Consider the following 22,338-nt stretch of genomic DNA (forward strand, 5'->3'; position numbering starts at 1 on the left):
CGTTATTGGACATAGAGAGGTAGAGAAGGTGCCTACATAGAACTTACTATGAAAACCAGGCTGGCCTCTGTCTCACAGAGATCCTCCTTCCTTTGCCTTCCCCAGTGAGTGCTAGAATTAAATATATATGCTACCATAAGAAGCTTGGCTGTTTCTTAAATGTTATACCTGCACCTCCTAATTAGTCAAAAAAAGAGAAAGCATTAGGAAACAAATATGTGAACATGAGTGTTCTTAAAAACTTTTATTTACAGTAACAAAACCTTGACAACATTGCAAATATCTATAAGATTATGAATGGATAAACAAATTATGTTTATATAATGGCATATTAAGTAGAAACAAAAGAAACTATTGATATATAGTATAATGCAATATATAATATAATGTAACACGTAAAGTTTAATGCAATGAAGGAGAGTCTAAAAATGTTTTCAGTGACTGACAGTAATAATACAAAAGATACATTATTCCATTACGAATTGCCTGAGAGTGGGTGTAAGTGGCTGAAATGGAACATGGAGCAGATGGATAGCACAGTTACAAAGGTACATCACAGAAATGGGGGCAGAAAGGGAGCCAGAGGACCAGGAAGTATGCTGTGTGATTGTGTCTTCTAGCTATGCCAGGCAAGCTAAGCAATGAAATCCCAACAATATGGCTACCTAAACAAGACCTGAAAGTTGCAACAAGAATTGACATCTCAATGTCGATAGAGAAAATATCATGGGGCCATAACCTAGATTAAGAGTTACAAACAACAGCTTCTGAGAAAGAGAGAATGAGTCATCCAGGTGGTGGGAATTGGTTAGATTGGTTCTCTAACATTCCTAGAAACACAAATGCAAGGGACACAGAATGGACTCAGCACGTTGCATTTGTATGTTGACTGATAAATATGCATATTTAACTATGGTTAAAGACAAGGGAAGAGGGCTCTAAAGTTGGGCGGCAGAGATGGCTCAAAATCTAAGAGCACTGCCTCTTTTTCTGAAGGTCATCCTAAGTTTAATTCCCAGCAACAACATGGGGGCTCACAGTCATCTGTAATGAGATCTGGTGCCCTTTTGAGGAAGAGACCTGGCCAGTTGTCATCACCAATCTAGACTATGAAACCCAATACAGACAAGTTCAACAGAACTGTCATACATGGGCTGCCCACACATGCTTCAGCATTGCCAGGGCGTAAATATCATTTCAATTTTTTTCACATAGGAGCAGTATTAGGGAGGAGAAGGATGAAGAAAATGATGAAATTATATTTTAATTTAAAAAATTTAAATGAAAAAGAGATATTACAAAGTTTACAGAAAAAATTGCAGGTGTGACGGTCCTGTTCTGTGTCTTAACTATGCAGATGCCATCATGGGTACATGCATGTTTCAGAACTTACTGGATGCTACTTTCAGTTATTCCTATTCTGTTCAATTATTTAGCATTCTGCTCAGATTCCCCTAATCCTCACCCGACTCCTCTTGGGCCCTCCTCACTCACTCTTAGATTCAGGACTTCTTTAATTGTTACACACATACATGCATAAATACAACATGCTGGATTCATTTAGTGGTGTTTGAATGTATGTGCACTTAGGGCATCAGGAGTGCATTTGATTCACATCTGAGCAGATGGTTAATTAGACATCTGGTTTGTAAGAACTGTTCAGAGTGAAGCTTCCTTTGGGGTTGCATGCATTAGAAAGTACTGGGGAGGGATAAGGACCACACCGTGGAGCATTAGGAAGAAGTAGGGGGGGGGATAAGGGTCACACTGTGAAACTTTAGAAAGAACTGGGGGAGATGACCACCACACTTTAGAACATTGTCTCTTAACTACTTCCTGTAACTTACTTACGGAACTTATTTCTACTTTTCTTTAAATTTATTTCATTTTATGTGCATTGCTGTGAGGGTGGCAGATCCCCTGGAACTAGAGTTACAAACAGCTGTGAGAGCTGCCATGTGGGTGGTGGGAATTGAACCTGGGTCCTCTGTAAGAGCAGTCAGTGCTCTGAACCACTGAGCCATCTCTCCAGGCTGAAGCCTTGAACTTGTACTTGAAACTTGTGGGAAGAGTTGTCTAAATGGTGGACATGCAGGACTGTTCAGTAACACTGATGGAATGAGAGATTGTCTCAGCTTCTTGTGAGACAGGGGACAGTTCCAGTTATTCTATAGATGTAATGGGGATCTTCAACTGGCATTGCCTGATAAGACTAGCAGTGGTGGAGATGTTAGCAGTGTGGGATAGCACTTTGGGATCCGGGTTGTGAATAAGGCTGGAGACAATCAGAAGCTACTTAGACACTACGAATCAAGTATGGCCTTCTCGGCTCCAAACTCCCCACACATGGCATTGGAGCTGTCAGCAAAGATATTCACCAACTAGTAAGTATACTCTTTATTTGTGCAGTGAAACCACCTTGCCAATCTGGAAACACGGGATTTTAATTCTGGCATGTGGCAAAAAAAATATGTGTAAAGCAATCACACGTTACACTTTCTTGTCTTTTTGAAACAGGTATCAAAAGGCTAGCCTCAAGTTTTCTATGTAGCTGAGGATGACTCTTGAAGTGATCCTCCTGCCCTGTACCTCCCAAATGCTAGAACAGCAGGAAGGCACCATCATGCCTGTTTTTATACGGTACTTAGGGTTGAACCCAGGGCATGGTGCTTGCCATGCAAGTGCTCTATCAACTGAGATACATCCTCAGCCCACGATAATGCCTTTATGGAGAAGAGAACCTGCCACAGAACAGGATGCTGCTGGTTTTGTGGTGCCAGATGAAGAAAAGGAACGGGTGGTCAGCACAAAATCTTGGTTCTACTCGACAGCTCCGGGCATTCCTGATCACGGCGGTGGTCGCCGCCGCTTCTGTGCCTTCCTCGTTGACCTCAACAAAGCACTTGTGGGCAACCTTGGACACGGGCACATTCTTCTGAGTTGCCATTCCAGAAAAGTCAGCCTTTGTTTCCTCAAAGGCATCTGTCATTCCCAAACTCTGAAGAAAAGATTCCAGGTCATAACTCTCCTCCAGCTTTAATCTGGGGAAATAAACTTGGACTTTACTTTCTGTCATGTTTTCTGGGTTTGTCCAAGCTCTGAACTTCTCATAGGTAAGTGCTTTTTCTACCTGAAATGACAAAGGGTCAGTTTTTAAAATTAGGAGGACAGTAGGCTACTGTCACTTGCATTTCTTCATCCCTTTACTTGGTGAGGAGTGACAGCCATTTGACTTTGTTTCTATTCCTAGAATTTTCTCAATTTCTTCTCACAGGGCCATGGTAGTTCTCATTATTGACATATGTCAATAGCTTTCTGATTACATAGAAAAAAAAGGAAATCAAGTGTCCTTACCATCTATCCTGTGCCCTCTCATGGTGGGCAGGAGCTTTGCCAGCAGACAGCTGACTTACCAGAACACTCCTGGTCATACACCTTCTACTTTGTAAGTCTCTACTTCATGAATTTTGTTCCTTTGCTGTCATGAAGAGGAATAAATTAAACTGCAGATCCATACTTTAGGTCTTTGTGTTCAAGGTGTGTTCCATGAGTCAACTGCACTTGTCTCATCTGAAAACTTGTTAGAAATGCAAAATCTCAAGCTGAATTACAACCTGCATTTCTGAAACTATTACCCACGGAGTTCCTAAGCACGTTAATATGTGGGAAACTCTGCCACCATCCAATGCTGTCCTTCTTCCAGGATCTTTGCTGAAGAATGATTGGGCTATCAACTAGCCTCACCATCCTAAATTTAAAAAAACAATGCTGTTATATTTTTGGAACGTTCTCATCCTAATGTCATCAAAACTTGTCTACTTCTGGACAAACATGAAAAGAAGTGCATACACATGTTCACTGAAGGGAACACCTGCATGCTCATCCAGCACGACCTAGAATAACTCTTAGCTGGAAACTCTGCAAACACAGCCAAGAGACGGACTTGGAAAATGAGCTCAACTGGCAATGCACAGACACTCAGCGCCCAGGACTCACCACAGCCAGATCAGTGTTCTCATCAGGAAGCAGAACAACCATGCACAGCTCCTCCTCTGCGTAGGGCAAAACCAGGACCTGCATGTTCACCTCATCCACATGCCCCATCATAAACTTAGCATGCTTGAACATCATCTGCACTGTTTTTTTCTCCTGATGAAAATGAAATTGAAATTAAATTTCTAAAATGATAAATATAATTTACTAAAAACAACTTATATCCAACTCTTGGGACTCAGAAGAGTATAGATGATCATTATTTCTGTGCACTTAGTCTGTTAAATGAAAAATCTTCCTTAGTCCATTGCAGTGTTGAATGGGCTTATGTTCATTGGATGAGGTATCACTAGGTAAAATCACACATTTGTGTAGCCTGCTATTGTTAAACTGACAGAAGTCAAATTCCATTCCATATTTAAGGTAAGAAGAAATTGACCAAGGATGAGTAAAGAAAAAAGATAACTACCAGTGTACACATTATTCTAGTTTCTCTTTCTACCTCTAATTAAAGATATAGAAGAGGTATTAGTTTAATTCAGAAATAGAATAAGAATCAAGTGTAAAACAAACTGCTCCTTTTCTCATCCACCATCTTTCCAGCTTACTACTTATAAAAAATAACAATACATTGGAAAATACTGCCCTACCTGGTTAGTTTTAAATGGCATGCCCCTTGTGTACTTTCTGTCAAATTGAGCCTTCCACTTTCCTTTGAAATACATGGCATTCACGAGAACGAGCTTAGTCAGTGAGGAGACTGTTCCAGGACTTAGAACTTCTGAAATTTTACCTGTAGAGAATGTAAAAAATGTTTAAAAAAAGAAGAAGACTGTACGCAAAGTCTATTGTGAGTTGGAGATAAGGGTAGTGATAAGCACTCTCCTATAATCAATTATCCTGACATAAAATTTAAAGGCCAGATTAGGTAGAGAACTAGGCTTCAGTCCTGTCTAATGCATCATTTGTCCTTAAACAATAATCATGTTTTCTGCTCCTCATAAGTCTTTTGCATCACTAGCCTGGCCTCAACCTTGCTACAAAGCAGAAGCTACCCGCAAACATGCAGCCTTCCTTCTTCAGCCTCAGTAGTGCTGATGTATCAGGTATGTGTGAACATGCCCTGTGTAGAGAGAAGTTTGAAAGCAGCTGTGGCTGCTATGGCTTAGCCTTGAGTTTGTGTGTTTATCAGTTCAGGATGAGAGCATTTCCCTGAAATTCTGCTTAATTCACAGAGGTAGCAGTTGGCTACACTAAGAAAATAAGCCAATATCTTTGATTCTAACAATGCCCTCTTGGTCTTAGCACTACAAGATCACAGTTACATTACTATGGACATTTTACTTGGATTACTTCTTGGTTGGGTACAACTTCACTGTGCAAGGTAAAGGATTTAGTTAGTCATACCTGATTCAATTTCAATCGCCACAAATACCCTCAGTTACTGTCAAGTGACAATTGGAAGGTAAATCCAGTCCTGGTTAAGAATCACTACTTAGTACTAATTTGAAATCACAATTATATAATCAGAGGTTTCCAAAATATCAGAAATATATACTTGTAATATATACAGGTATATATTCATACACATCTATGTATATAGATGTGTGGGTATATATGTGCATGTGTGCGTGTGTGTGTGTATAGGTATATGTAGGTATATATAAAGGAAGGAAGGCTATCCAAAAAGTAAGCCAGAGAAAGAAATTATGAAAACAGGATAAAGGGCTCAAGTTCCATGGCCAATGACAAGATGATCTTAAAGACAGCCTTCTACTATTCTGGAAAAGCATACAAGGGGTGCCTACATGGAGGATATGAAGAGATAAAGAGAAGTGATAGTACACAAAAGGCAAACTTCTGAGACTGCTTCTGCTGACGTACTGTTATGTCATCCACGGGCATGCCGGGGCCCACTAGGTGATGATGCATGAACTAAGGGGGGGGGGGGTTGGGGGGGGCTCTTCCTTCCTGGGATCACAGTCTGACCATGTTTGTTAGTATGATTAGGGAACCACTGCTAATTCAAATATGGTAAGAGTATCATATCAATTAAATGTATTAGATGCTAGGTTCTAGATTGTCACTTGAACAAGTAAATGACTTTTAATTCCTCCACATCTTAGAAGTCTCTAGGTTTCTTTCTTGTTATTTAGGGCACCCTCTTTTACTCAACATTCAAGTCAAGAGCAGGCCAGAATATTTCATGAGGAAAGGAAGAAATCAGGTTTGTGAGTGTTGGAACCCCAATAGTAACAAGACAACAAGATTCTAGAGCAAATTTGAAAAAGAGTCATGTTCTGAAATAACTGTGGTCCCCCTGGTTATGTTAAGAGGAGGATGAGGTCACCACGATCACATTAAGAGAAGGATGAAGGCTGCAGGTGAACTGATGAACTGCTCAGATTCCAACAGGTAGGGAACAGGCCAACTCTAACTGATACACCATCTAAACTTCATCCCAAGAGAAGATACTTCTGTTTCAGAGAACAGCAGAACATTACCAGGGACCCCAAAGGAAGCATTTACCAGGGACTTCTCGGCACAGTTTTAAGGGAAGCAGTCTGAGACTCAACATTGGGTTAGTTTTTAAATGTTACAATCTGATAGTCCCAAGGAAAGTTCAGCATACACATCATTATAGCTCTGAGAACCAGGCCACAGGAGCAACACCATGGAGGGCCCAGCCCCATCTTCCACAGAGCTCACTGTCCCTCCTAACTCCAAAGTCCACCTAAATCAAAGCCTCCTACCTTCAGTCTTTTCCATCACCCAGTTGTTGATGTGTTTCCTGCACTCTTCAGTGTTCTCAGCAAAGGACAGCTCTTCCAGCTCTGCCTGATAGAACTTCTGGCAGGAATCCTTGAAGGTCTATGGGCACAAACAGGGGTTGGAGCCTATTCAGCTAAGTTTCTCACAATTGGGGGAACAAATGTTTTTTCTTAACATTTTTCTAGCATAAGGGTCTGTGGAGGTGATGCTGTATTTCAAGATGTATTCATGCAATTCTCAAAAAGATGTGGGTCTCCTACACTGCCCAATGTTGAGAGAAATACTGGATGCCAGGAAAAAAGATGCACCTGGCTGGGTGGCATGTCGCCTGTTAAGAGGACACACTGTACACAATGGGTGGCCCATGTCCTCTTAGCAGAATACCTTGTACACAATGGGTGGCCCATGTCTTGTTAGCAGAATACCCTGTACACAATGGGTGGTCCATGGCCTGTTAACAGGATACCCTGTACACAAAGACATTTAAGCCAAGTTAGGACTGTTGTTATCCATGCACAAAGCACAGATATTTCTCTTCCAGACATACCAAGATGACTTTGTTTGATTTTCTGTCTTCCCACCTGGCAGGCACTCACACTTTTCTACTGATTACACTGTAAAGAACTACAATGTAAACATAAAGTAGACAAGGAAGTAACCAGAATGTTTGATGGAGAAAGGTCATTGGTTAAGTAATAAAGAAACTGCTTGGCCTCAAAGGTTAAAACATAGGTGGGAGGAGTAAACAGAACAGAATGCTGGGAGGAAGAGGAAGTGAGGTAAGAAGCCTCAGACAGATGCCATAGCTCAGCTCTCGGGGACACACGCGATGAAGCTCCGACCCAGGATGGACATAGGCTAAATATTTCCCGGTAAGACTGATGCTACACAGATTATTAGAAATGGGCTAGTCCAGGTGTGAGAGTTAGCCGAGAAGAGGCTAAATATAATGGGCCAAGCAGTGTTTAAAAGAATACAATTTGTGTGTTGTTATTTCGGGGCATAAGCTAGCCAGGCGGCGGGGTGCTGGGGATGCAGCCCCGCCGATCCTATTACAACAAATGTTTATGTCTGGAACACAATGATTGGGCAGTTCTCAAACCCTTTAGCAAGCCTGTTTCCAAAATTATTTACATTATGATTCTTAACAGTAGCAAATGAAAGTTATGAAGTAGCAATGAAAATACTTTCATAGTTGGGGGTCACCACAACATGCGGAACTGTTTGAAAAGGTCGCAGCATTAGGAAGGTTGAGAGCAACAGTTGGATTATAGGGAACAAGGAAAGGTCCTTGGAAGTAGCAAAAGATAATGGGGATCATGGATCCTCATTAAATATATGTATATGAATGAATGCATTTGTGTACATGAGCCTCTATGTACGTTCGCTTATATCAGCAAAGTCAAACATAAGTGGAAGTTAAATTAGGAGATTCCTTAACATAGTATAACTCAGATAACTTCCCTACAAAAATGTGTTTTCAGATACATATGTAGCGATTAACTTCACTCTCTGTTCAATACCTAAAATGTTTTAGAGCCCATATACAGTAGAAATGTAGACTATGAGTTATTGTGCCACCAATATGTGAAGCTGATGTTCAAAGTGAACATGACTTCATTAGAAGAGCTGTGGGATCCAGAGTCATCTCCAGTGATAGATAAGACTAAAGTAGCAAGCCAACAGGGACAGAATTTACCATAGCCAGGACAGCGTCCTCCTGAGCCTTATGTAGGAACACTCAGAACTTTCAGCCAATAAAATGGTCAAGCTTGAACCATTCATTTCCCTAATTTCATGTCAGTGACAGTCTGCACATTATGCAACATGACTGTCAGACCTCACTCGTTTTAGTGGACTGTGAGTCTGGGATTGTATGCTCAAGCATGAAGACATTTTTATCTTAGACTATTTTTTTTTTCAGTGGTTGGGTTTGTGAGACTGTAAATGCAGTCTCACAAACCAATGCAGGCACAAAAAGACCCATTAAAAGCAATCTATAATAATGTGGAAGCCACAGCCTACAACCAACCCATCAGAATTCATTTAACAGTGGTGATTTAGAAGACAGAGTAGATCTTAGAAACCTTGAAAGTTTGTCTCAACAACACTCAGTCCCAAAAGCACAGGTAGGATGGGGAGGGGCTCTATATAACATGGTGGATGACATGGTCACTCAAGGGGAGGGGAGAAAGGGTGAAGATATCTATCTGGGTGCAGGAGGATAATATATTGACTTCGACATCATGGAGGGATTTATAAGGAAAAGAACTTGAGAGGACATAATTCAAAAGCAGTCCTAAAACCCACAATTACAGTGTCACAAGAGTAATTCTAAACACATTTCTATGACGAGACCATTAAACTTTACTGCCTGCTTTTCTTCAATTTTCGTCATTTTTATTATTTTCAACTTCTTTTCTTCAATGTCTAAGTACAACATACCGAAAGGAAATCAAATGATTCTTCTCCAAAAAGTCGGCAGGCGCTTTTTAGCAAGTATTGGGTGCCAGTTTTGTTAACCTCTGAGAGGAGGGTCTGGAAACCTTTGTGAACATCTCTACCATTGTTCAAACCAAGTACCTAGGAATAGAATAAATAGACTATTGAACACGGTCATTATCTCCCCTTCTGCACACAAACCCAGCTAAGGGATGACAATGTGACATGTTCCTATAGTACAAGGAGTCCAGGGTGATTGTCTCAGTAGGTTTACAAGCCAGCATGTTTGTCATCTGAAGCTGTGATGGGGCTGCCCAGTGCTTTGGAGGACATTGGCAGCGTTTGTGGCCTCTACCCACTAGATGTCAGTAGAACCTCTCTGCTCTGAGAACAAAAGCACTGAGCCCTTAGGACGTGTCTCTGGGGAAGCAAAAATGCCCTCTTTGGGTGAGGGTCCTTGGTCTGCAGGAATCATCCATCCTAGTAAGGCATCATGTGATAACCCAGGATCGATGCACAGCATAGAAATTAGACAACAGTAGAACAAGTCCCAGTGCCTTTATCAATGGCTTCTCAGTCAGCCCCTCTTGTCAGCCACATTCAGAGAGTCCGGTTTGATCGCATGCTCATTCAGCCCCGGTCCAGCTGGATTTGTTGAGCTCCCATTAGAAAACGCACACTGTCTCAGTGGGTGGACCAACCCCTTGCGGTCCTGACTTCCTTGCTCATCTTCTCCCTCCTTCTGCTCTTCAACTGGATCTTGGGAGCTCAGTCCATTGCTCTGATGTGGGTCTCTGTCTCTATCTCCATCTGTAGCCACTGGCTTTTGGGGACCCTAGTCTATTTGGATGCAAAGCTTCCTAGACCTAGATGTAGCTGGGAGGACCTCAAACTTCCCACAGGGCAGAGTTCCCTACCCTCTCTTAAGGAGGGGGGGGTTTGGGGGGAGTGGAGGGAAATTGGAGGAGGGGAGGAAGTGTAAATTTTTGAATGGAAAAAATAAATATTAAAAAAAAGAAATTAGACAACAGGAGTGAATCTAATAACCAGGGAATACAAGAATAAAACAGCAGAAATAAAAAGGAAGAAGCTTTCAAAATTTCTTATTTTCCAAATCAAATTGTGATTTACATATCAAATCAAAGTGAGTGTATGACTCCGACCAAATCTCACTCTCAAGATTTCTTCCCCAGCGAGTTCAGTACTGCAGGAGATCATCCACACACAATCATGCTAGTGGCCAAGTGATATCCACATGGTGACTTACGTGATGCTTTTCTACATGGTTGAAAGTACGTCTCTAAACTATCAGGACTGTGTCATTTCTAGATAATGCAGATTGTGTGTTCCCTCTAAATGATTCCCAAAGAACTAATTCCATACTTATGTTCATTTTCTTCGACTTTTGTATAATCATACCTGCAAAGTCACCCATTCCACAAAAGCTTACTTACACGGCTGCATGACTCTTTAAAACATAACGCTTCAAAAACTAGAACGATAACAAAGATGGGGTGCATCATGTTCCTTTGTGTGGGTCAGGACTCTAATTACCATTTTCTGCAAGATGTGAATTTACCAGAATGTTTGATCACTTTTATCCAGATAAAGGAATTTAACACTCAATGTCTCCTGTAAACTGTGGAGATGACTGGTTCCACATGACCGCCTTGCTCCTGTGCTGGTCCATATATGAAACACTACAGAGTCTCCCCTCCACCATCAACCACTGACTTCTACCTGCTGGCTGAGGATACAGAAAGAACCCCTGGTGTAGGGAGCCAAAACCAACCTGCTGTTTGTCTCCCATGCACCCCTTCCTGCAACTTCCAGTAAGCATACCTGGGACATTTGGGCTGCAGTGTTTCCTTTGGCTCCCAAGTAGACCATGGCCAGGGCAGAGGAGACACTCAGGGGACAGAAAAACAGGTTTTGTGACTTGTCTTCTTCACCCAACACTTTCAAGAGGCTGATGGCAAAAGAGCCATTGGCTTCACAGAGGTCACCCATTTGAGAGGTCTAGACTGAAGGCACAGAACAGAGGTACATCAACTGAGGATTTCTGTAGTCACATGGACACCAGGGCCTCCTTCAGGGGACACTAAGCATATCAGATAAAATATCAGTCTTTACCTCAAAGATACCCAGTCCTACCCCTAAGCCCTGTAAATGTTATTTTATTATATTACTTAGCAGTAAGTACATTACTGTGGTATTTAATTAAGGATTTTAGACATATACACTAACCAATAGTATTAAGGAAAGTGTAATAAACTTGCAAATGCTCTTAAAACAGAGAGAAGTAGGAAGGTCAGGGTAAGAAACACAGATGCAGGCAGAGGTCCCTGTGATGGCAGGCCACCAATGTGGCCACCTCAATTAGTTGGTAAAAGAAAACAAATCCAAAATTCTCCCTGGGGGCCTTGGTGGGAACAGGGTACCAGGCTCTTGTGTACAACTGCTGAATTTGGGCCTCTAGGACTGGGAGATGATGAACGTGTGTCCTATTGCAGTCATAAGCCTGTAAGAAAATTGAAGGGTTAGTGGCCTAAGAGCCTCAGGTGGACAGGGAAGCTGACTTGACTGACCACACCTGTGGAAGCCTTTGTTGAGGAGATCCACACACCAAACCTGGTGGCATCACCACTTCCAGACATGCAGACAGAATCTTCTATCACCAAAGTTTCTGCTTTTCCATCTGGTAAAACCCTAACCACCGCTGCTACATTCACACGCACAGTTTCATTTCCGCAGAAAGATAGCAGCACTTCAGCTGTTCTAATTAAAGAACTTCTGGTCCTGAACATGTCCATCTTCTTCCATTCATTTCCACACTGCCTCCATCAATGCTTGTCTAATAAAAATAGTATACAACCAATATAAAATCAAAATCAAATATCCCCCCTGCATATATACAAATGTAACCAATGTTCATGTGGCTCATGAACATAGGACTCTCTGAAAAAGGGGCTCAGACAATCTCCAAAATTGTTTAATCCCTCTCTCTAACAGTAAGTCCCTCATTAAGTAGCCTTTGGGGTACACTTCCAGCCACTGTTCTCAGCATTGCCGATTTAACCCCAATAAAATGAGGTTAATACAGGAATTGCCTCAAGGAGGGAGGGACTGGAAGGCTGAGCAGGATGTGGATGACCCTTCTGGAAATCCACTGAGTCATTAGAGACTGGAACTCCTGGATTCCAGAGCCTGTCATTCCTAGTCATCCCACACAAACAAAACAAGAGAATACTGCTATTTCCTCTTTCAGTTTGATGTCTTTAATATAATTATTTTAAAAATTTCTAAGAATAATAACTAATTTTCTGCAGATGCACAGTGTACTTCTGTTACCATGAAAAGTAAAAACTGGAAGAATAAAAATTTACCAGTTTTGGAGGCTCTGTTTAGGATAGTATAACCTAAATGTGGACTGTTGAAGATGAAAAATTTATGCGAATCAGTGTGACTCCAAAAAGATACAACATTTTCCACAAGATCTATTGAGACTAGTGTGGCAACCTGCAAAGAGGGTGTGTGGGGAGAGGGTTTATTTCACATGAAATCCAAACCTAGAAGCAATAACTTTGGATCTGTCCTGGCCAGAATGCCTTTCCCTCAGCTTCACTAAAAAGAAATAAAGCTAAACTTGGCCAAATATGCAAAGATTTCCTCCTGCTTAGAGCCCTGACTTCCTTCCTCCCAAAGCTTTAACTTTAGAAACCTTGTATTTATTAAGATCTTCGCCCTTTGAAATGTAAATTAATTGCCTCCAACCAATTTTATACCCATGCATGCCCAAGAACCCCAAAGCCATCATTGAAATGTGGCTACCCAGTTGAGCCCTATTAACCTGGCTCTGGAAATAGTAACACCCCAATCTAGGTCTGGCCTAACAGCACAGTTTTGTTGTCTCACTTACTAGGGAAACTGAGACAAACATAATTATTACAAGTTAAATGACAATCTGGGCTACAGATTAAATTCAATACCAGCCAAGACTATTCAGAGATATGCTATCTCAAATTGTAAGTAAAAAGAGGGTTTGACTTCAAAACCCTTCCCCCAAAGCATATCCAGCACCACAAATAAACAAACACCAAGAAAATAAGAGTCCAACTTAAGCATGAATTTTGTTTCAAGTGATAAAAGTAATATTACTTATATCATTATTACCATTGTGATTAATCCTTCATTATTAATCATTATGATTGTACCAAAATGTCACATAATCATTATTAGTAGTTGCTGTTATTAGTTATTGTAATCTTAAATTATTGTCTTTCACAATAATTTTATATTTATTATGTGTATTTCTATTAAACTTTATGATAGCCCTGGCTAGTAAGTTTTAGAAGATTTAAATCTCACCAAGTTAGTCACTATGGCCCTACATGCTGTGGGATAATGCTCTTGTACATTCTAAAGATTTGTCACTCGTATTGGTTTAATAAAATGCTGATTGGCACGTAGCCAGGCAGGAAGTAGAGGCAGAGCAACCAAGCTAGGAGAATTTTGGGAAAAGGAAAGGCAGAGACACAGTCACCAGTCAGATGTGAGGAAGCAAGATGAAAATGCTTTACTGGGAAAAAGTACCAAGCCACATAAATAAAAACTGTGGGTTAATTTAAGTTGTAAGAGCTAGTTAATAATAAGTCTGAGCTAAGAGGCCAAACAGTTAGTACTTAATATAAGCCTTTGTGTGTAGACTTAATGACTACAGGATTGGGTGGGACAGAAACTTCTCTCTACACCTACAAACTGGTTTGTTTGTTTTTTTTTAATGTGCTATCTTTTCTCCCATATGCACATATAATTCTAACTGGAACTTTTAAACCCAACAAGAAGATTATGTTCTAATTTGGAAAATTAACAACAACAACAGCAACAAAAACAATATGGAAAACACTAGAAACTTTACCTAGAGCTTATGGCCATGCACATGTTCATTTCCCTGTATAGACAGATCATGAACTCAGAACGTCACATACAGTAGCTTTGCACTCATACTTTATTGAGGTCCAAGGACTTGATGGTCACTTGTATCTCTCAGACACAATAAAAAGTGGGGAACTTATGGCTCAGACTGGGGAATTTTGCTCAAGTTTTGTATAAACTCCCCCCATCCAGGCAGGTTTTAAGAGAAGGCATCTATTATAGAGCAAAATTTGAAGTTCTTCTGGGTCACCACATTATAAAACCTCTCCAGGACTTGCCATCAAAGAGTACAGGCATCAGGTAACATGGCATGCCTTGTGCAAGCCCCAGTAGAGCAGGATCTACCTCGTCTCCAGGCAACATTTGTCCTCACAGCCTCACCTTGCACTTGACATTTCAGAAGATAGAGGCCTAAACAAATTGCACAAATTTCATCAACCAGAAGGTGGCACCAAAGAAACTCTAAGAAAAGGAAAATAAAGTCTGATAAATCATGACCAAATTCTGATTTGATCCTACCTTAGGATAAAACCTTGGGGTGTGTGCATATGTGTGTGTGTGTGAGATGCATGTTTCACCTTGTCTGAACAGGCCAACAGAATAAACTAAACTACTGCATGAAACACAGCTACTTTACATGTAATTGCTCCTAATTGCAAACTCCCAATTCTGGTTCCTTTCACGCCTCCTTCCTTCATCTCACTTCCTTGACCCCATTCCTTTTTAGCACCCAGGTAGTAGGCAACAGCATACCACAGTTTGGTGAGCACATGATCACACACACATGTAAATGTGCTCACATGCACACACCCACTGGCATGTGTAAACACACTTGCATGCACACGTGTGAACACACGCACACACACACATACACACGGAAAGCATGGTCCTACTTACTACAAAAGTTAATCCAGAACAGGAGCTATGTGAAAATATGACTCTGTCCTTGTTTTCTTGTCTCAATCTTAGTTACACAAGAAGCTTTTGAGAAAGTTGGAAGGTCAAGCAAAATGGACTTTGCCTAGTAAATCTAAAGTGAAATTATTTTTAGTAAAATACTAAATAATACCTTTAGGGTTCATTCTGCAACTAGACTGGCACATAAATGAATTAGTATTCAGTTAATTTTCATTTTTACAAGTGAGGAAATAAGAACAAGGACAATTAAGCACTGTCCAGAGGATTCACAGGAGAAGTGACACCCTGAAAACCAAGTCCCCTGCTTCTGAGTGTGTGACACCATTCTTTTGCTGGGAGTATGAAACACTTCATTTCTCCACAATCTCCCAAATGCAAACATTCAGAGAGCATTTGTGCTGTCGTCTCCATTCATGTTTGTCAGAACACGACAAAAGAAAGACCCATGGGGAACAATGCCCCAGGAACTGTAAGAGAGGCTCTAGAAGAAAAGAAAGAGGGCCTTTTACCTCAAGAGCAGTTTTCCCCTGGATTGTTCTTGAATGTGATTTCTTGGCTCCTCAGTTAAATATTTACATTCTATTTATAGGGCATGTTAATTCTTGGTGGAAGTCTGAACGTAGCTATAGGACCCAATCTGATGGTAGGACATGCTGACTGCCGTCTTCAGTGTACTCTGAATCTAGATACAGCCTCTGCCTTGCTTTCCTGATTTCCCAGATATAATCTATAGTGCATGCCAGGTAACTGTGTTTCAATTGGTCTGTCTTGAGAAAGTTCTGTTAATATTTAGTGTGTGCTTGCTGGCATTTATTTACATTTTTTCTGATCATGTTTACTGAACAACCTCCCTCGAATCGTTGCTTTCTTTGTTGCATTCATGTATAAAAGTATACTCTTATACATGATATGCACATAATTAAAGTTGTCTGTATTAGACTATAGTCTGCCCCATTATTTCAGATCCTCAGATCCCATGTCTCAGACACAGATCTGCAAGGGTCAACAAAAATCGACAAATGTCAGGAGAGGAGAAGAGAAAAAAATATTTGTCAAATCCCTGACCACAGAAACACTGAAATGCCTGGTCTCTGAAGCAGATAATTTGTCAAGGTTTCTGTGCCAAGGAATCCCACCAGTAGTGGAGCTGATTTCTAATAGAATCCCATGTAGTCATCTCAAAGAAGCTGCCTCTGAAAACGTGAGCAGGAATTCTGGAGGGGATACTATGGGGGAATTTCAGTCTGAGAAACTGGCAGGCACAAAAAAAATAAATAAATAAATAAAAAAAAGTAGGCAGACCATGTTTGTGTGGCGTTCTGGGGACTGGTCTGTTTGGAATCCTGTGAGACACCAGGGGGAGATAGGATGGGTCTCTTTTGCTGAATTGATGAGTCTAAACATGAGCTAGGTGCTAGAAGCCAAACACTTCTAACAAAGTGTTATATGTAGATATCAGGCCTTAGGAAAATGACACAGCTCACTATTTGGTATATAAAGAGGCTAGGGAGTCTGTGATTAGGCCACTATCGTGGACCATTGACTGTTGACATAGATGAGACCCTGACTGGAGAAGTAGGTATTTTCAGGTAGAGTGGTTGTTGCTAATTAGGAAAGAGGGAGGAAGCAAGAATCAGTGCTTATTTAAGTCAAGAGGCATAGGAAGTGCCTATGAAGAACTAGCTTGGAATGGGGAAGGTGTTCCATTTGAGAAGTGTGGGAGCTATCAAGTCATCCGAAGCTGTAAGGTGGCAGCCACTGCAGTTTGGAAATGTAGGGCAAAAAACAGACGAACATTCCAGAGCAAGCATTAGAGGCTTTGGACATCCTGACTCCAGCCTTTGTTAACAGATGAAATTTTCAAAGAGAAATCCACCTTATTCTAGGGGATGTCCAATATTTGAAGGTTGTGTATGAAAGGGAGGGAGGGAGGGAGGAAATAAAATGAAATTGTGACCTCAGAAACGGCTGATTAAGAGAACCTGGAGGCTATGTCTGCGTGGTCCACCATCCCAGCATAGGTGGACACACAGCCTTGACAGGGGACAAAAAGCTCTCCTAGGCAGTCTGGGCCTGCGATGCACAGCTGTAGGGCAGGTGCCTGAGAGCTGAAGAGAATCTAGAAAGTGGGGAGCTCAGCTGAAGAACATTACACAGGCAGGGGGAATGCGGGGGGGGGGGGGGGGGATGAAGCAGCTTTGTTTTATGTTGACAAGAAGCAGTCAATGAAAGAAAGATAAAGGGAAGGTAAGAAAATGTTGGGGGGGGGGCAGTCCAGTGGAAAACTGTGTGACGTGAGAGAGAGGAAGGAGAAGGGTGTTGGCAGTAAATGAGGAACAGAGGGGACTTTTCCACCCAGCGTGGGATGAGCCCAACACCCCAAACTAGCTCGAGGCTCCACGAAAATTCCTGGCTCCTAGCAGGTCACTCCCTAGCATTTTTTTCTGCACCCGCAGCTTATTCTTTCGCGGATGTAAAAGCTCCAGCGCCTGCTGCCAGGCATCAAAGCCCAGGGTTTGGGGTCGCAGCAGTGTCAGAGGCCTCTGTGTGCCCGGGAAACACGCCCACCCGGAAGCAGGCGCGGGACCCAGAACGCGCCTGCGCTCTGCTAGCCTCGCCCGAGGCGGGCTGCCCAGGCTTACACCCACAAGACCCTGCAGCCCCTCGGCCGCCCCTACCTTCTGGTCGGCGTCCTCTCCAGCTCCCCGGCTCTTGCCTTTCCTTTGGCGGGATCTGCGGGATCTGCCTTCTCCCGCGGGGCCTCTCCCTCCCGGCTCCGCAGAGCAGTTGTCTGTTCTGGGAACCTGGGGGTGTGAGAGCCTCCCACAGCTCCTACCTTAGTGATTAACAGCGGCTGTGGCTTCTTCTAGTCCTGCTTTGTGGACAATTAAAGTCCGCCTTGATCCGGGGCAAGGCTCCCTCCGGTGACTCAGAGCATAATGAACAGGCCCCAACAGTCTGACTCACACTACCCAGAGTGGCACATGGGAGGGGACTGGCCAAGCAGCCTCCTCCAGGGCTGCAGGTCGGTCTACTGACACCAGTACCTGGATCTGAGGACAAAGCTAGGGTTTGGTAGCCCAGGACAGTGTGGATGACTTTGCCCCGTTTCAGGACTAGTTTGTTTTCCCAGGTCACTATGTGTTACATTTGTTTTGTGTGTAAGAAAGAACAGCTTTGAAAGTTGAAATTTAACTTTGAAAATTAACCAGAGGCAAAGCCAGGGATGGCAGCTATTACTGGGGCATACTGGACTGTTTTGCTTATCAACCTAGCTTTTGGCTTGCATCCTCAAAGTTGATCACATGATGATATGTTGACTGTTATACAAATATACACATGATATACAAATGCCATAAAACACACAAACTCTTTAAAAGGCTTTACAACTAGGAATAAACAAGTTTGTACTGCAAAAAAATTATGTACTTTGTGTGTGTTTTAGTTTGATGTTTTGACAGGGTTCTGAAGATTTGCTTTAATTTTGATTCATTACTAAATGGATTGTTGGCTGTCCTAAAGAAAACATATTTCAGGAAATGAGATGTTTAGAATGTAATGCAAGCTTTCTTGACCAAACCTTTACCCTTAATTTTTAGCTTGCATGCTAGCTCATCTGTTTTGGTATGAAACACTGAAAATCTGAACACTTTGTACTGCATTGTACTCCTATTTGGAAGACCATTATGGAGCTTAGAAAGTCTCATTTCCAGGCCTCTGAGACTTTTCTTTTCCTGCCTTCAGAGCATGTGATGTCATGTTAGTCAGAGAATCTGGGAATAATCCACCACAGAAGACCTGGTTCAAGTAAGACAAAAATGTATTTAGAAAAAATGGTATCAGGGAGGTGACAGGGTTCACACTCCAGACTGGGTCCTGATGCAGGGGCAGCAGCCAGTTTTAAAGGGGAAAACCACAAAAAGCCAGTTCCAGAGTCCCATTCAGTTATAGTGTAATATGAAAAGAAGAGTTTGGGAGTTGCTGAGGAATCCCATCAGGACCGGTGAGTGTGTGCTATCCAGGGGCGGACTGTCCCGGAAGAGAGCACAAACCCCCTCCCCCAGCTCCTTCTGCAGGGCTGTCTTTCTTTCACACGACCCAGCTCCCCCAGCACCCCTCCCCAACCCTGCCCTGCTGTATGCTAGGACCAGTGCTCAAGTACAGTTTCAAGCTCCTAAACTAAGGCGACCCACCCAGAGCGGTGAGTGCCTGCCTACCCGGCAGGCCTCAGGGTCCCCAGTAAGAGAGCCTGGCACCTTCAGCTCCTGCGCCAGGCTTCCTGCGCGCTCCTGGATACCATCCCCCCCCCCTTGCTCCATTCATCCTGTTGGCCCTGGATCATTGGGCTACCAGCAGCCCTGTTTAGTTGCTGAGGAATCCCATCAGGACGGGTGAGTGTGTGCTATCCAGGGGCGGACTGTCCTGGAAGAGAGCACAAACCCCCTCCCCCAGCTCCTTCTGCAGGGCTGTCTTTCTTTAGCAAGACCCAGCTGATGGAGGAAGGTCATTGGCTAATAAAGGAACTGCCCTGGCCCATTTTATTGGTTAGAGGATAGGTGGGAGGAGAAAACAGGACAGAACGCTGGGAGGAAGAGGAAGTGAGGTCAGAGATTCCACAGCTCTCTCGGGAGCAGACGCCTGAGAGAGACGCCATGCCCCGCTCCTGGGATGAAGCTCCGACCCAGGATGGACTAGGCTAGAATCTTCCCGGTAAGACCGGTTCTCACCGATTATTAGAGATGAGTTGATCAGGATGTGAGAATTAGCCTGTAAGTGCTAGAGCTAAAGGGCCAAGCAGTGCTTAAAAGAATACAGTGTCTGTGTAATTATTTTGGGGCATAAGCTAGCCAAGCAGGTGGCCGGGGTGCTGGGAATGCAGCCCCGCCGCCCTAATTACTACACCCAGCTCCCCCATCACCCCTCCCCAACCCTGCCCTGCTGTATGCTAGGACCAGTGCTCAAGTACAGTTTCAAGCTCCTAAACTAAGGCGACCCACCCAGAGCGGTGAGTGCCTGCCTACCCGGCAGGCCTCAGGGTCCCCTGTAAGGGAGCCTGGCACCTTCAGCTCCGGCGCCAGGCTTCCTGCGCGCTTCTGGATACCACCCACCCCCCTTGCTCCATTCATCGTGTTGGCCCTGGATCATTGGGCTACCGGCGGCCCTGTTTAGTTGCTGAGGAATCCCATTGGGACGGGAATGGTTCCTGCTTCTACACTGAAGAGATATACCCAGAGAGTCAATCACAGCAAAGGCTGGACCAAGAGACCAGGCCCTCCTGGCTCCATTTGAAGGAAGTGATGGGAAGGCGCCAATACAAGAATTCCTCCAACAACCTGAACGGCAACATGACACCACCAGAAACCAGGGATCCCGAAATAAGGAGAATTGTAGACCCTACTCCTGAAGAAATAGAAGAAATCGACTCAAAAGTGAACTATATGAAAATAATAGAGGACCTTAAACAGGAGGTGAAAAACTGGCATAAACAATTAGAGATTACAAACAAAAAGGTAGAGGAAATGAATAAATCGCTCAAAGACACGCAAAAAAACCAAGAGAAACAAGAAAAAGCAATCAAACAGGTTAGGGAAGCGGTTCAAGACATGAAGAATGAAATGGAAGCAATGAAGAAAGCACAAACTGAGGGAAGAATGGAGATGGAAAATCTGGGTAAACGAACAGGAACGACAGAGACAAGTACTAACAACAGATTACAAGAGATAGAAGAGAGAATATCAGACACTGAAGATACCATAGAGAAAATAAACACACTGATCAAAGAAAACAGCAAAACCAAAAAATTCTCATCACAAAACATTCAGGAAATTTGGGACACAATAAAAAGACCAAACCTAAGAATAATTGGAGTAGAAGAAGGAGAAGAAGTGCAGATCAACGGTCCAGAAAATATACTTAATAAAATTATAGAAGAAAACTTTCCCAACCTGAAGAAAGATGTACTTATGAAGGTTCAAGAAGCATACAGAACACCGAATAGGCTGGATCAAAAAAAAAAACAAAACAAAAACATCCCCTCGCCATATAATAATCAAAACACAAAGCATACAGAATAAAGAAAGAATATTAAGAGCCGCAAAGGAAAAAGGCCAAGTTACTTATAAAGGTAAACCCATCAGACTTACACCTGACTTCTCTATGGAAACCATGAGAGCCAGAAGGTCCTGGATAGATGTACTGCAAAAACTAAGAGACCATGGATGCAAGCCCAGACTACTGTACCCAGCCGAGCTTTCGTTCACTATAAATGGAGAAAACAAAATATTCCAGGATAAAAACAAATTTAAACAATACGTAGCCACAAATCCAGCCTTATAGAAAATAATAGAAGGAAAATCACTAACCAAGAAGTCCAATAATGACCACAATAATTCAGACATCTAGAGACCCTTCACCAGCGCAACTCAAAGAAGGGAAACACACAAACCCTACAACTAAAAAAGTGACTGGAGTTAACAACCACTGGTCATTAGTATCACTTAATGTCAATGGACTCAACTCACCTATAAAAAGGCACAGGCTAAGAGATTGGATACGAAAACAGGATCCAACATTCTGCCGTTTACAAGAAACACACCTCAACCACAAAGACAGGCACCTACTCAGAGTAAAGGGCTGGGAAAAGCCTTATCAAGCAAATGGACCTAAGAAACAAGCAGGTGTGGCCATACTAATTTCTAACAAAGTTGACTTCAAACTTAAATCAAACAGAAGAGATGGAGAGGGACATTTTATACTCATAACAGGAACAATTCATCAGGATGAAGTCTCAATCCTGAATATCTACACCCCTAATATAAAAGCGCCCACGTATGTAAAAGAAACATTACTAAAACTCAAGGCAGCCATCAAACCACACACACTAATAGTAGGAGACTTCAACACTCCTCTCTCACCAATGGACAGGTCAATCAAACAGAAACCTAACAGAGAAATTAGAGAATTAATGGAGGTAATGAAGCAAATGGACTTAACAGACATCTATAGATTATTCCACCCAAAGAGGAAAGAATATACCTTCTTCTCTGCAGCTCATGGAACCTTCTCGAAAATTGACCACATACTCGGTAGCAAAGCTAACTTACACAGTTACAAAAAAATATTAGTAACCACCTGCGTCTTATCAGATCACCATGGATTAAAGTTAGAATTCAACAACAATGCTACCCCCAGAAAGCCTACAAAATCATGGAAACTGAACAGTCAACTACTGAACCATACCTGGATTAAGGAAGAAATAAAGAAAGAAATTAAAGTCTT

The 22,338-nt window shown here is 42.4% G+C and overlaps 1 protein-coding gene across 2 annotated transcripts; it reads right to left on the reverse strand.

Moving 5' to 3' along the window:
- Positions 1 to 235: 235 nt before the first annotated feature.
- LOC121446483 (serpin B8) lies at positions 236 to 18,017 on the reverse strand. Of its 2 annotated transcripts, none has more exons than XM_041649133.1 (7): positions 17,739 to 18,017; positions 11,050 to 11,231; positions 9,211 to 9,348; positions 6,747 to 6,864; positions 4,644 to 4,786; positions 3,997 to 4,149; positions 236 to 3,130 (listed from the first exon to the last, which is right to left on the reverse strand). In XM_041649133.1, exons 2-7 carry the CDS (start codon positions 11,215 to 11,217, stop codon positions 2,726 to 2,728), a joined length of 1,125 nt encoding a protein of 374 aa, XP_041505067.1. In that variant the 5' UTR covers positions 11,218 to 11,231; positions 17,739 to 18,017; the 3' UTR covers positions 236 to 2,725. The 2 variants fall into 2 exon arrangements, with proteins under 2 accessions (XP_041505067.1, XP_041505068.1); XM_041649134.1 differs by having other exon boundaries at positions 17,897 to 17,980.
- Positions 18,018 to 22,338: the final 4,321 nt, after the last annotated feature.

This window comes from Microtus oregoni, unplaced genomic scaffold, assembly GCF_018167655.1.
Source record: "Microtus oregoni isolate MIOR12 unplaced genomic scaffold, Mior012 000003F_ref0000135, whole genome shotgun sequence".
NCBI classification, from domain to species: domain Eukaryota; kingdom Metazoa; phylum Chordata; class Mammalia; order Rodentia; family Cricetidae; genus Microtus; species Microtus oregoni.

Bases quoted from the DNA above. Each gene is read 5' to 3' on its own strand.
- LOC121446483 (XM_041649133.1), bottom strand. From the start codon at position 11,217: ATGGGTGACCTCTGTGAAGCCAATGGCTCTTTTGCCATCAGCCTCTTG. The intron at 4,150-4,643 runs GTAGGGCAGTAT...CATTTTCATCAG, and splicing joins TGCCATTTAAAACTAACCAG to GAGAAAAAAACAGTGCAGAT. The intron at 3,131-3,996 runs GTGAGTCCTGGG...TTGTCATTTCAG, and splicing joins AGAACACTGATCTGGCTGTG to GTAGAAAAAGCACTTACCTA.